General features: G+C 49.5%; 1 protein-coding gene across 1 annotated transcript; it reads left to right on the forward strand.

Annotated features, from left to right (window-relative positions):
• The first annotated feature begins 2,320 nt into the window (after positions 1–2,320).
• LOC117872130 (olfactory receptor 51G2-like) lies at positions 2,321–3,256 on the forward strand. Its single transcript, XM_034760272.1, has one exon. The coding sequence runs from the start codon at positions 2,321–2,323 to the stop codon at positions 3,254–3,256; it is 936 nt and encodes a 311-aa protein (XP_034616163.1).
• The last annotated feature ends 8,294 nt before the right edge of the window (positions 3,257–11,550 follow it).

Raw genomic sequence — 11,550 nt, forward strand, 5'->3', positions numbered from 1 at the left:
ACATATCATTATGGCAGCTCAACTGCACGTCTATCCCAGTTGTATTCCTGGGTACTGCAGATGTTATGAATACAGGACATAGGCAGTCAGAGAGAGAGAGAAAGTGACTACTTTCATATGTGAAATGAAGTTCCATTCCCATGAATACTCATGCATTTGACTTGAAATTCACTTCCTGCAAACCCACATCATGTCTGAATAACAGGTGCTGGAGTTACTAGGTACTAGAGAGTAAGAATTCAGGGAATGAATATTTCCTGTACTGATACCAATGCCTGTTACCACTCCGGGTATGGGCTACAGATTGACAGCACAGAACCTGAGGAGAACCAGTCTGCTATTAACCCAGTGACAGAGGAGCTAATAGACTTTTGTTTTCTGACAAATGACTGAATGAGGGCTGAGACGCTGCGATCTTTTCAGGTTGTGATGAAATCCAGATGACAGACGCTACATTTCAAGTCCCACTCTAACCTGAGAACTCAGCTCTGAAAGCAGATCAGAGGGGAAAGAATGGGTTGACATGTGTGTACTAAAGTACAGATGTGTAAATGTTATGCCAAAACTTTTCATTGTAATACAAATATTACAAACCAAACATTCATGACATGCACATATATCAAAAGCCAGCAGCAGAGTTGTTGGAATCTCTACAGGAAGGAGCAGTGGTAACTTTACTGCTTAATGGCTTTTGCTTTAGAAAGCATTTTAGAAGTACTCCACATACTGATTGCAATGGGTTTGTGCTATTAACTCTTTGTTTGGTGAACAGTTGTATGATACTGTCTCCTGGTAACTGACCAGTAGCTGTTTCTAACACTTACATCCAGGGACATGAATACAATCCATCTGCAATACCTGTGCAAGATTTTCCAAAAAGTCCTGAGAGAACAGAACCGCTGGTTAGTGTTTCAGAAAAAAAAGAAACTGAGGTGCAGGAAAGGGGAGTGTTTATAGTGCATGTACACAGGGGTGGCTCTATGTTTTTTGCCACCCCAAGCACTGCAGTCAGGTGGCCTCGCGGATTCGGCGGCGTTTCTGCAGGTGATCTGCCGGTTCTGTGGCTTCGGCGTACCTGCTGCCAAATTGCCGCAGAAATCGCGGGACCGGCAGACCTCCCGCACAAACGCCGCCGAAGGCTGCCTGACTGCTGCCCTCACAGCGACCGGCAGGCCGCCCCCCGCGGCTTGCCGCCCCAGGCGCGCACTTGCTGTGTTGGTGCCTGGACCCTTCCCTGCATGTACGTAATTTTTGCCCATTACCTCTTACACATGAATGGCTGAAGTAACTTGCACACTCAAATGGATATTAATGCAAACATAGTATTTGTATATTCACCCATTTTTTATGCCAAACCCACCCCCGCCAAGCTGAAATAACTGTCTGTTGTCAGCTTGTACCTTGCCAGAGATCGACAGACCATTGCATGGGGAGAGGGTGCAGGTCCTGTAAGGATGAATAGAAGCCTGTAGGATGATAGAACTCTCTGTATATAGTCAACACTGGCCAGCCAAAGCACTTCCCCTTTTCTTAGAGGGAATCTTGGGGGTCAGAGTATATCACCGGGAGCTTAAGGGAAAGTTAACGGAGCCTCCTTCTGACTGAATTTATACATGTAAATCTGGAGTGACCCTGTTGAAGTCACTGTTATTGAATTAAGAATCTGTCCCTAAGAATTTATCCCGTGTGCTGCAAAGAGGCAGTGGCATAATTTGGACTCTCAGGAGTGGAGAAAATAATATATATATAGAGAGAGAAGGAGGCAATGAAACATATTTATAAATGGTTTCAATGCAGGACAGAAAAATACAATGACCGTTTGAACCATGCACGTGCCATGTGTTTACACACAGGTCATGATACAATGGGGAACTCCCAGCCACAAGCCAACAAGCAGGTCAAGAGTTTAGCAGGATTCAAAGAGGGACAGGATGTTTATATAGGTAACCAGAAAATCCAATTCCTGATTTACACCACTAAACATATCTAATTACTGGGTGTCAGGGAAATTTTCCCTGGGAGTAGATTATCTCATGGCGGCCTACTGCAGGGCTTCTTACATCTTCCTCCAAAACATCTGGAACTGGCCACTGGATACTGGGCTGGATGGACTGCAGGTGTGATCAAGTCTGGCAGTGCCTAGCTTGCAATCGGTGGTGTAAATCCAAGACTATGTTTTTGCTGATCTTCCTTGAACTCCTGGAAGTCTCTAGACTTGCACTCAGAGCAGAAAGATATCTCGTTAAATATCATCTAGTCTCCTGTTCTTTTTCCTTTCAGGAAGGAAAGATCAATACTCCTCGGACCTGCCTAGTACATTATGTCAGCTGTCAATGACACCAAATTCAGCTTTGCACTGTTCCTTCTCAGCGGGATACCTGGCCAAGAAGACGTCCATCTCTGGATCTCTATCCCCTTCTGCTTAATGTTTGTCATTTCGATAGTAGGAAATACAGTCATTCTGTTCATTATAAAAACAGATCCAAGCCTCCATGAGCCCATGTACATTTTCCTTTCCATGCTGGCCATCACAGACCTTGGCTTATCGATAGCCACTATACCGACGATACTGGGCATATACTTGTTTAACTCTAGGGAGATCAGCCTCGATGCTTGTTTCACCCAGCTCTTCTTCATCCATTTTCTCCAATGTACTGAATCCTCTGTGCTCTTGTTGATGGCCTTTGACCGCTTCATCGCAATTTATGACCCGCTGAGATATGCTTCCATCTTAACCCTGCCAAGAATAGCCAAGATGGGATTGGTGTGTGTGCTAAGAGGGGTGGCTGTAGTAGTCCCACTCCCCCTTCTCCTGCAACGGCTCCGATACTGTCGAGCCAATGTCCTCTCCCATTCCCACTGCCTGAACCACGACGTCATGAAGATGGCTTGTTCGGATATCACAGTCAACAGCATCTATGGCTTGTCAGTTAAACTCTTAACGATGGGGTTGGACTCACTGCTCATCTTCGTCTCTTATGTGATGATCCTCAAAACAGTGCTGAGAATTGCTTCGCACGCAGAGTGTCTCACGGCCCTGAACACCTGCGTCTCCCACCTCTGTGCTGTCTTGCTCTTCTACACACCAGAGATCGGCGTGTCTCTGCTATACAGATTCGGGAAGGGCTCTTCTCCCTTGCTTCAAATTCTCCTGGGCTACATCTCCCTGCTGGTCCCTCCCCTGATGAACCCAATAGTTTACAGCGTGAAATGCAAACACCTTCGTGTGAGTATAATCAGGGCATACTTCAAGTGAAGAGTCAGTTCATCACCTGGCTCCAGCGCTGGTGACATGAGAGATGAAAAACATAGGCCATGACAATGGCCCCATATTCCATCCTGGACCCTTACATCCGAGACGACATGAGCTATTGATCTCCACTCTGTAAAGAAAGGTTCCAACTGGTTCTAAGACCTGGAGCAATGGGAGAGGGGCTGGTATGGGAGGATAGTGCAAAGGAGACCAAGGCAGGCAGCAGCATTTACAAAGTGACTGTGTTCATGGAGAGCCAGGGGACCAGTAGGATATTGGCCCAGAAAGAGCTGTATGGGTGGCTGCTCTGACCTCAGAATTCCTGCCTATGCACTCAATAAAGTGAAGGGGTTTATGTTGGGATATGTAAGGGTTAAGTACAGACCTGGGAAACCGCTGGTGTGCTGATATGTTATTAGGGACTAGAGTGACAGGCAGGCACTGCTTCTTCGCTTAATATATAAGTGTCATCCCTCGCCCTGCACTTCAGCTTGTTGGGAATAAATAAGGGTTGCAGCTGCTTAAGAAATGTAATTGTCTAAAGGATACTCTTTGTGTAAAGAACTGTTATCTCCCCCTCCCTTCCTTTCCCAGATACATAAATGAGAACTGCTCATGGCCCCTTCCTCCCTCCCCTGAGAACTGCTAAGTAAGGAAACTTGTAGCAACAAATTACTGCAGAGAAATGTATTTTCAAGGTAAAAATGCCTGTATAATATATGTAATGCTGTGAATAATAGATACGGGTGGGTATACTAATAGTATGGGTTACTATTACTTAATAAGGGGTTTTGGGGTGTTGTAACAGATGTAGGCATTTACATACTAACTTACATAAAAAGAGTGTGCTTTAACTAATCCAGTGCTTACTCGACAATTGGGTCGAGGGGAACAAGTATCGAAATTAAGAAGCTCATACTCATATCCACCTCTGGTCATCCTGCTCTCTTCTCTAACAGTTTGGATGTCGTTTCCCATTGCCCTGGCCTGTCACTGTCCCGTCTCTGGTTAAACATCCACAGGCCATGAAAAAGTTGCAGAGCTGTTCTGGAGTCGCAGTCCTGGCCCTTCCTGAACACTCTGGATGCTGCGTGATCCATGGGGGCTGCAGGAGCTGTGGACAGGGGCTATTCAAGGGGCACGGACACCCACCCATCCCCTATACCCTCAGCCAGATGCTTGTGACTGAGTCGTGTCAGAGACATGTTTGTCGCAGGAGCCCAGGAAAAGCCATTCAGGCAACTCTCCAATCCCCCATTAATGGCTCTGAACACAGCAGACCTGATCAGCCCCCACCCCATCGAGGCAGAGTAGAGCTACAGGTGTGAGTGAGAGTCTGACACACAGGTGTCCTGGCAAGAGACTCAGGCCCAGATTCCTTTCCCGGCCCCTCCATATGTGCTATCCCAGCAACGCAAAGGGATGGAAACAGGCCTCAGGTCCCCCACAGAGGCATAGCTAGCTCCAATCCCAGCCTATCCCATTCAGTGTAGGGTGACCACCTTTTCAAAAAGCAAAAGTGGGACACATGCAGGAGCCCCATCCCCTCTGTGATCCCGCCCCTACCTCTCTTCTGCCCCCTTGCAGCCCCATCCTCTGCTCCTCCTAGTTCCCCAACACCGCACCCCTGCTCCTCCTCTTTTCAGGAGACTCCACCCCCTCTCCAGGCGGGACGCCAGAGTTGGGCCATAGTAAGAGCTGCCCAGGGAGTCAAAGCCACTGTGAGGAGCCACGAACCCTCCACCTGCCCTGGACAGGGGGCTGGGGGGCCCAAGAGAAGCCCTCAGCCTGTGTCCTTGCCCCCTAGTACCTACAACACACAAGGTGGATAGTCTGCAAAAAGAAGAACAGGAGTACTTAAATTAATGGAGATATCCCATCTCCTAGAACTGGAAGGGACCTTGAAAGGTCATTGAGTCCAGCCCCCTGCCTTCACTAGCAGGACCAAGTACTTGATTTTGCCCCAGATCCCCAAGTGGCCCCCTCAAGGATTGAACTCACAACCCTGGGTTTAGGAGGCCAATGCTCAAACCACTGAGCTATCCCTCCCTCCATCTGAAGAAGTGGGCTGTAGTCCATGAAAGCTTATGCTCTAATAAATTTGTTAGTCTCTAAGGTGCCACAAGTACTCCTGTTCTTCTTTTTGCGGATACAGACTAACACGGCTGCTACTCTGAAAGGTGGATAGTCTGGGACTCCCAACAGTGGCCTGGGCTCCAAAGGCACCTCTTACCATGACCCGGCTCTGGCCTGGCGACAGACGCTTGTGGGAAAAGGAGGATCAGATTGCGAGACCTGAGGGGAAGGGAAGGGGCAGGAGCAGGGCATTAGGGGAAAAGGAGGAGCAGGGGGTGCAGCAAGCCTGAACCAATGCGGAGCCCAGAAAATGGGGAGGTGGATGGCTCTTAAAGGAGGAGGATTGGGCCAGAGGCTAGAAGACCTTTTGTTTTGGAGAAGATTGTAGAATTGCGACCCCACAAAGGGGGCTTGTGTTTTAAGTATTCCAGCCTGAGAGTAAGTCATTGCAAGAACCTTAGAGACAAGGGCAGGGTGCCTGCAGGGCTACCTCAAGCCAAAAGGGGGCACTCTGGGGTGGCCCCCCTCTGCAGGGACTTAGCCGGAGTGGGCTGTGCTCTTAACAGCCTTTACCAATGAGCGGAAGTGAGCCCAGCCCCCAGGCTGCTCTAAACTCCGCTGTGGCGGGGGGAGAACAGGCCAGGGAGTCAAACCCCTGGAACTGTCACTGCTCAGATGGCTGGAAGGCTGGGCCGGTTGGTCTGAGCATGGCTCTGCGACTCAAGACAGCTGAATTAGATTCCCTTGCTCTGTGTGACCATCGGGAAACTATTGGCTGCCTCTGAGCCTCTCTGCAGGTGGAAAATAGCCCTGCCCTGCCTCACAGTGCTGGCAGGAGGATAAATACTTTCCAGGTGCTCAGATACTCTGAGACCCTAAGATCAGGGCTATGTCAGGGTTCCACAGAGCATCACCTCTGACATTTGTCTATAAAAGGCCTCTTATCACAGCCTCCTGTGACAGCTGATTCTGGGAAGCCCTGTGAGTCCAGGACCTTGGTGTCTGTGGCAGATGTAAGGGTGCTCGGGGGTGACAGTGAGGGGTAGGTAGTGGATTTCTGAGGGGAGTGTTGGAGTGTCATGGGGGCTATCTGCCAAACAATGGAGCAAAAGCCATGGGGGCCTCCTCTTAGATGTCTGGTTGGGAGAAAACAGTCAGAGGGCAAAGGTCAGCTTCACACCTAGGCCCTGTAACACAGACACGGCTGAGCACTATGGTGACTGGGCCCAGGCTCACACAGGTTTCAGCAAAGGCTGCTTCCACAAGAAAGGGGCAAAGAGATTGGAAGATGCTCTCAGAGACACGGGAAAACTAGGCTGGGTCCCAAGAGCTCCTTGGCAGGGACGGTGAGTTGTATGGGCCCGTAGCGCCCGGGCTCCAGCAATGTTCGGGGCTGGGTCTCTCCCCTGTCCCTGTCTGCTGCATCCATGCACCTCCCCTGAGCAGGGCTGGCTCCAGGCACCAGCCGAGCAAGCTCGTGCTTGGGGCGGCAGATTGTACAAGGCGGCATTCCGCCCAATCCTAGGGCGCCACGGCCACTTTTTGTTGTTGTTCCGCTCCGGCTGCCCTGTAGGGGGCGGCGGTGCAGACGAGGGGAGCACCCTGCTGGGAGCGGGCTGCATGCTCTGTCTACCCCAGCCAGTGCCAGGTCTGTAGCAAGCCCGGCAGAGCAGCCCGCGTCCTTCCCTCCCCGCCAACCGGAGCGGCACGGAGACCTCCTGGCAGGTGGTGCGGCGACTGGGGCCACGTGGTGAGCTCCCCGCTGAAGCCCTGGCAGCCCCCACTCTCTCTCTCACCCCGCCCCCCCCCACACACTAGCCAGGGCACATCTTCAGCGCAAGGAGTCCCCCTGCACCCTGGCTACGGCCACGCCGCAGGTTTTTTTCCTTGTGGTTTTTTTTGTTTTGTTTTTTTGCTTGGGGCGGCAAAAAAGCCAGAGCTGGCCCTGCCCCTGAGTGTCCCCCGGCCCCCACTTGCTGCCCCCGTGCACCTCCCCCGGGCCTGGAGCATCCCTGCCTCTTCCCTGCAGCTCCCCGCTGCCTCCACCCTGCTGGCTCCTGGCATCAACTGCTGCTGCAGGGTCCCAGTGCCCCCCATCCACTAGTGCCAGGCACTGACAGTGGTGTGAGGTGAGTGTGGCCTGCCTGCACCCCAAACTCCTCATCCCCAGCCCTGCCCCGCCCCAGAGCCCTCACCCCCCGCACTCCAATCCTCTGCCCTAGCCCTGAGCCCCCTCCCACACTCCAAACCCCTTATCCCCAACCCCACTCCACAGCCCCCACCCCTGCACCCCAATCCTCTGCCTAAGCCCCTCCCACACCCCCAAACACTTCATCACCAGCCCCACCCCAGAGCCCTCACATTTTTACATTACTTTAAAAATATATACATTAACTCCTTGCTTAACATCATTTCCATCATAACCAAGTTTTGGGGTTGCTGGATCTGGGGGGAGGTGGGTTTTTTTTGGGTCCAATAGAGAACTGGCAGCAGGCATTCGGAGCTGGGCTTGGCTTATGCCCCTTTCTATTACGATTGTACATGGCCTTTCTTACCCGGTGTGTGCACGTCTCATGCCTGAACATGAAGAGAAACCTCTGAACTGTGTCTCAGTTACTCCGTGACTCTGCAAGCGTGTCACTGCTATGTCCGGCTGTCTGTGGCATAACCCTGTTCCTTACAACCGGGGGCTCTGTAGCCCAGTGCAGAGGGAAAGAGTGTCTCTGTCACTGATGGACTGTGTGACCAGAAATGTCCACTAACCAACCCTCAGTGTTTTTGTTTGTGGGTGCTCCCCTTGAGATACAGCCAGCAGCACCAACTCCTGGGATTTTATTGGGAGTATCACACTAGTCCTGTCTTTCTGAAAGGCCCAACTTCTGAAATCAAGAGACTGTGTGGAATCTCAGCTTTCAGTTTTCCTAAGGAATTTTTTTTTTTAAGCGTGTTGCAGAAAAGCTAGAAACCCTGAATCAGGTGACCCCAAAGGCTTAGAAACCAAAGGCACATGAAAATGAACACCACATTCGAATATTTTAAAATCTCATTTATTTAAACCAATCTCATGAATTTGAGAATGTGAATCATAATTTTTGAATGGGGCTGGTGATACTGGGTACCTAGTTTAAGAGATCTGAAGAGCAAGTAGCAAAAGACACAAAAATTAACAGCAAGCTTTTTAAGGTACATCAGAAGCAGTAAGCCTGCCTATCAGTCAGTGGGGCCATTGGATGATTAGGGGGCTGGTGCACATGACTTATGAGGAGAGGCTGAGGGAACGGGGATTGTTTAGTCTGCGGAACAGAAGAATGAAGGGGGATTTGATAGCTGCTTTCAACTACCTGAAGGGGGGTTCCAAAGAGGATGGAGCTCGGCTGTTCTCAGTGGTGGCAGATGACAGAACAAGGAGCAATGGTTTCAAGTTGCAGTGGGGGAGGTCTAGGTTGGATATTAGGAAAAACTTTTTCACTAGGAGGGTGGTGAAGCACTGGGATGGATTACCTAGGGAGGTGGTGGAATCTCCTTCCTTAGAGGTTTTTAAGATCAGGCTTGACAAAGCCCTGGCTGGGATGATTTAGTTGGGGATTGGTCCTGCTTTGAGCAGGGAGCTGGACTAGATGACCTCCTGAGGTCCCTTCCAACCCTGATATTCCATGATTCTATGATTCTAAGGGGGGCCCACCCACCACTCATGTTGCGAACCATTAGGAAAGGGATAATTAACAAGAGAGAAAATAACATTTTGCCTCTAATCCATGGTATACCCACACCTTGAATACTGTGTACAGTTCTGGTCTCCCCATCTCAAAAAAGTTATATTTGAATTGGAAAAAGTACAGAGATGGGTGACAAAAATGTTTTGGGGTATGGAACAGCTTCCATATGAGGAGAGATTAAAAAGACTGGGACTGTTCAGCTTTGAAAACAGAGGACTAATGGGGGATATGAGAGAGGTCTATAAAATTATGAATGGTGTGGAAAAAGTGAACAAGGAAGTATTATTTACCCCTTCAAAAGAACCAGGGGTCACCCAATGAAGTTGATAGGAAGTAGGTTTAAAAGAAACAAAAGAAAGTACTTTATAACACAACACACAGTCAACCTGTGGAATTCATTGCCAGGGGACATTGTGAAGGCCAAAAATATAACTGGTCCAAAAAAGAACTAGGTAAGTTCCAGGAGGAGAGGTCAATCAATGGCTAGTAGCCAAGATGGTCAGGGATGCAGCCCCATGCCCTGGGTGTCTCTGAACCTGACTGATAGAAACTGAGAGCAGATGACAGGGGATGGATGACTCGATCATTGCCTTGTTTAGTTCATTTCCTCAAAAGTATCTGCATGGGTCGCTGTCAGAAGAGAGGACATTAGACTAGATGGACCATTGGTTTGACCCAATATGGCCGCTCTTATGTTCCTAAATCGTTTCACTGATGCATGGGCTGCTGCAGACAAGCCTTTTCCAGGGGATCCCTGTGTTATAGCTGGTAAAGCCACCCTGCAGAGGTCCAGGGCCTGCTGAGTGTGGGAGGTTGATGGGGGGGGTTAGTGCTGCCACCTAGGGGTGTGGACCTGTAGCATGAGAGAGAGGCTCATGGACTGAGCCAGAGCTGAGCTGGAAAATTGAATTTATTTCCCTCCACAAAAAATGTTGAGCCAAATTAAAATGTTTCCTCTTCATCCATTTTTGGGGTGAGTTTTCAAAGAAAACTGATAATTTTTCTCTAAAACCTCAGTTTTAGAGTGCACTCCGGTTATGGAAAGGTTGAAATCTCCTGACCAGTCTAGGGCTGGGGTATTATGTCCATCAGCTACTTTAACCCACGTTCCCATCTCTGTGCAGCCCCCTCAACCCTGGACAACATCCCTTTGGCAAATCCTACAGGCAGTGGCTGCTGTGTCAGGCCCTGGTAGCACATCTCTGATTAACCTGTTCTAGCAGGGAGCTGGAGAGGGTCCTAGAGCAGTTGTGGAGGCCCAGAGATTGTTGGTGGATGGGCCAAGCTACCAGTGGATCACTGAGATCTGTGCCTAACTACGGGGATGTCTGGATCCTGGGTCCACATTTTCATTCCTCAGGGTAAAGGGAAGAGAACCTTCTACTGGAATAATCCAAGGCAAATCTCCATGTCTGGAGCTTATGGACTCTCCCTTCCCTGGCCTGCACCCTGGGTTTGTAATGCAGGAAAAGGGGCTGCCGGGGAGAAATCTGGTCCTATATTATTATTATTATTATTATTATTATTATTATTATTTTTCTATTTTATTTTATTTCATTTAATCAACATCACAGTTGTGACGGCATCATTGTTACCACTTGGTCGCCCTCGAGGTAGCCCTGTGACTAATCAGAACCATAGAAACAACAATGACAAACCCAGATTCCAGGAATAGAGCCTGCAGCAGGGCTTGGCACTGCAGTCCAGATGGGCAGCATCACCCCACATCCCCTGTGATTTGGCCTCCTGCAGTTTGCCATTGGCCGCGACAAGGTTAAAGCTGGTGCACATGAAGCCAAGCAGCTGAGGTTCCCTGATGGTTAAGTGGCCCCCAAGGAAATGTACAAACATGCTTCATAAAGACAGTTGCCTCCCTGTCTGAACAGATACTGCCTGCTGCCCATGCAACCTCTCTGATGACTCCTTGTCCTTTAGGTGAAAACCTCTGGTGTCAGCGGCTCCCCTGCTAGCAGGAATTGGGTATGTTGGCAGGTTTCACTATCTTTAAAATGCGAAGAGAAGGGGAAAGGCTGCAAGCTGGTTACATTTCCAGATGTTTTGTGCTGCAGCACGGGACTAAACTGGGCTCTTGGGGTAAATGAGTGATGGGGCTGGAGGGCAGGCAGCACTAGGTAGCTTGGGAACCCCTCCCCTATATGTGCCTATGCTGCACACTCAGTTATTTAAGCTACGAAGAGATTCAAAACAATCTCGGAGTGTTAAAACCACAGTGCCCGGAGTCAGGATTTCTCAAGGGGTCCCATTTCTAGAGGTGCTGTGTGCTCTGGGCTCGATCCTGACAGCGGGTGAGCGAGAGGAGACCCCACAGAATATCAGTGACTAGTTCCCAAATCACCTCAACTTTATTTGCTCCGGGAAATTCAATCAACAAATGAATTTTCAACAATTTTATTCTCCGTCTCGATTATGAATGCAGGAATTCAGATCTGCATTGTTCTGTAGTAACAGGTCTGATAGGGCATATTTCTGTTTCCTGATGACAGA

This window comes from Trachemys scripta, chromosome 1 (genome assembly GCF_013100865.1).
Source record: "Trachemys scripta elegans isolate TJP31775 chromosome 1, CAS_Tse_1.0, whole genome shotgun sequence".
NCBI classification, from domain to species: domain Eukaryota; kingdom Metazoa; phylum Chordata; order Testudines; family Emydidae; genus Trachemys; species Trachemys scripta.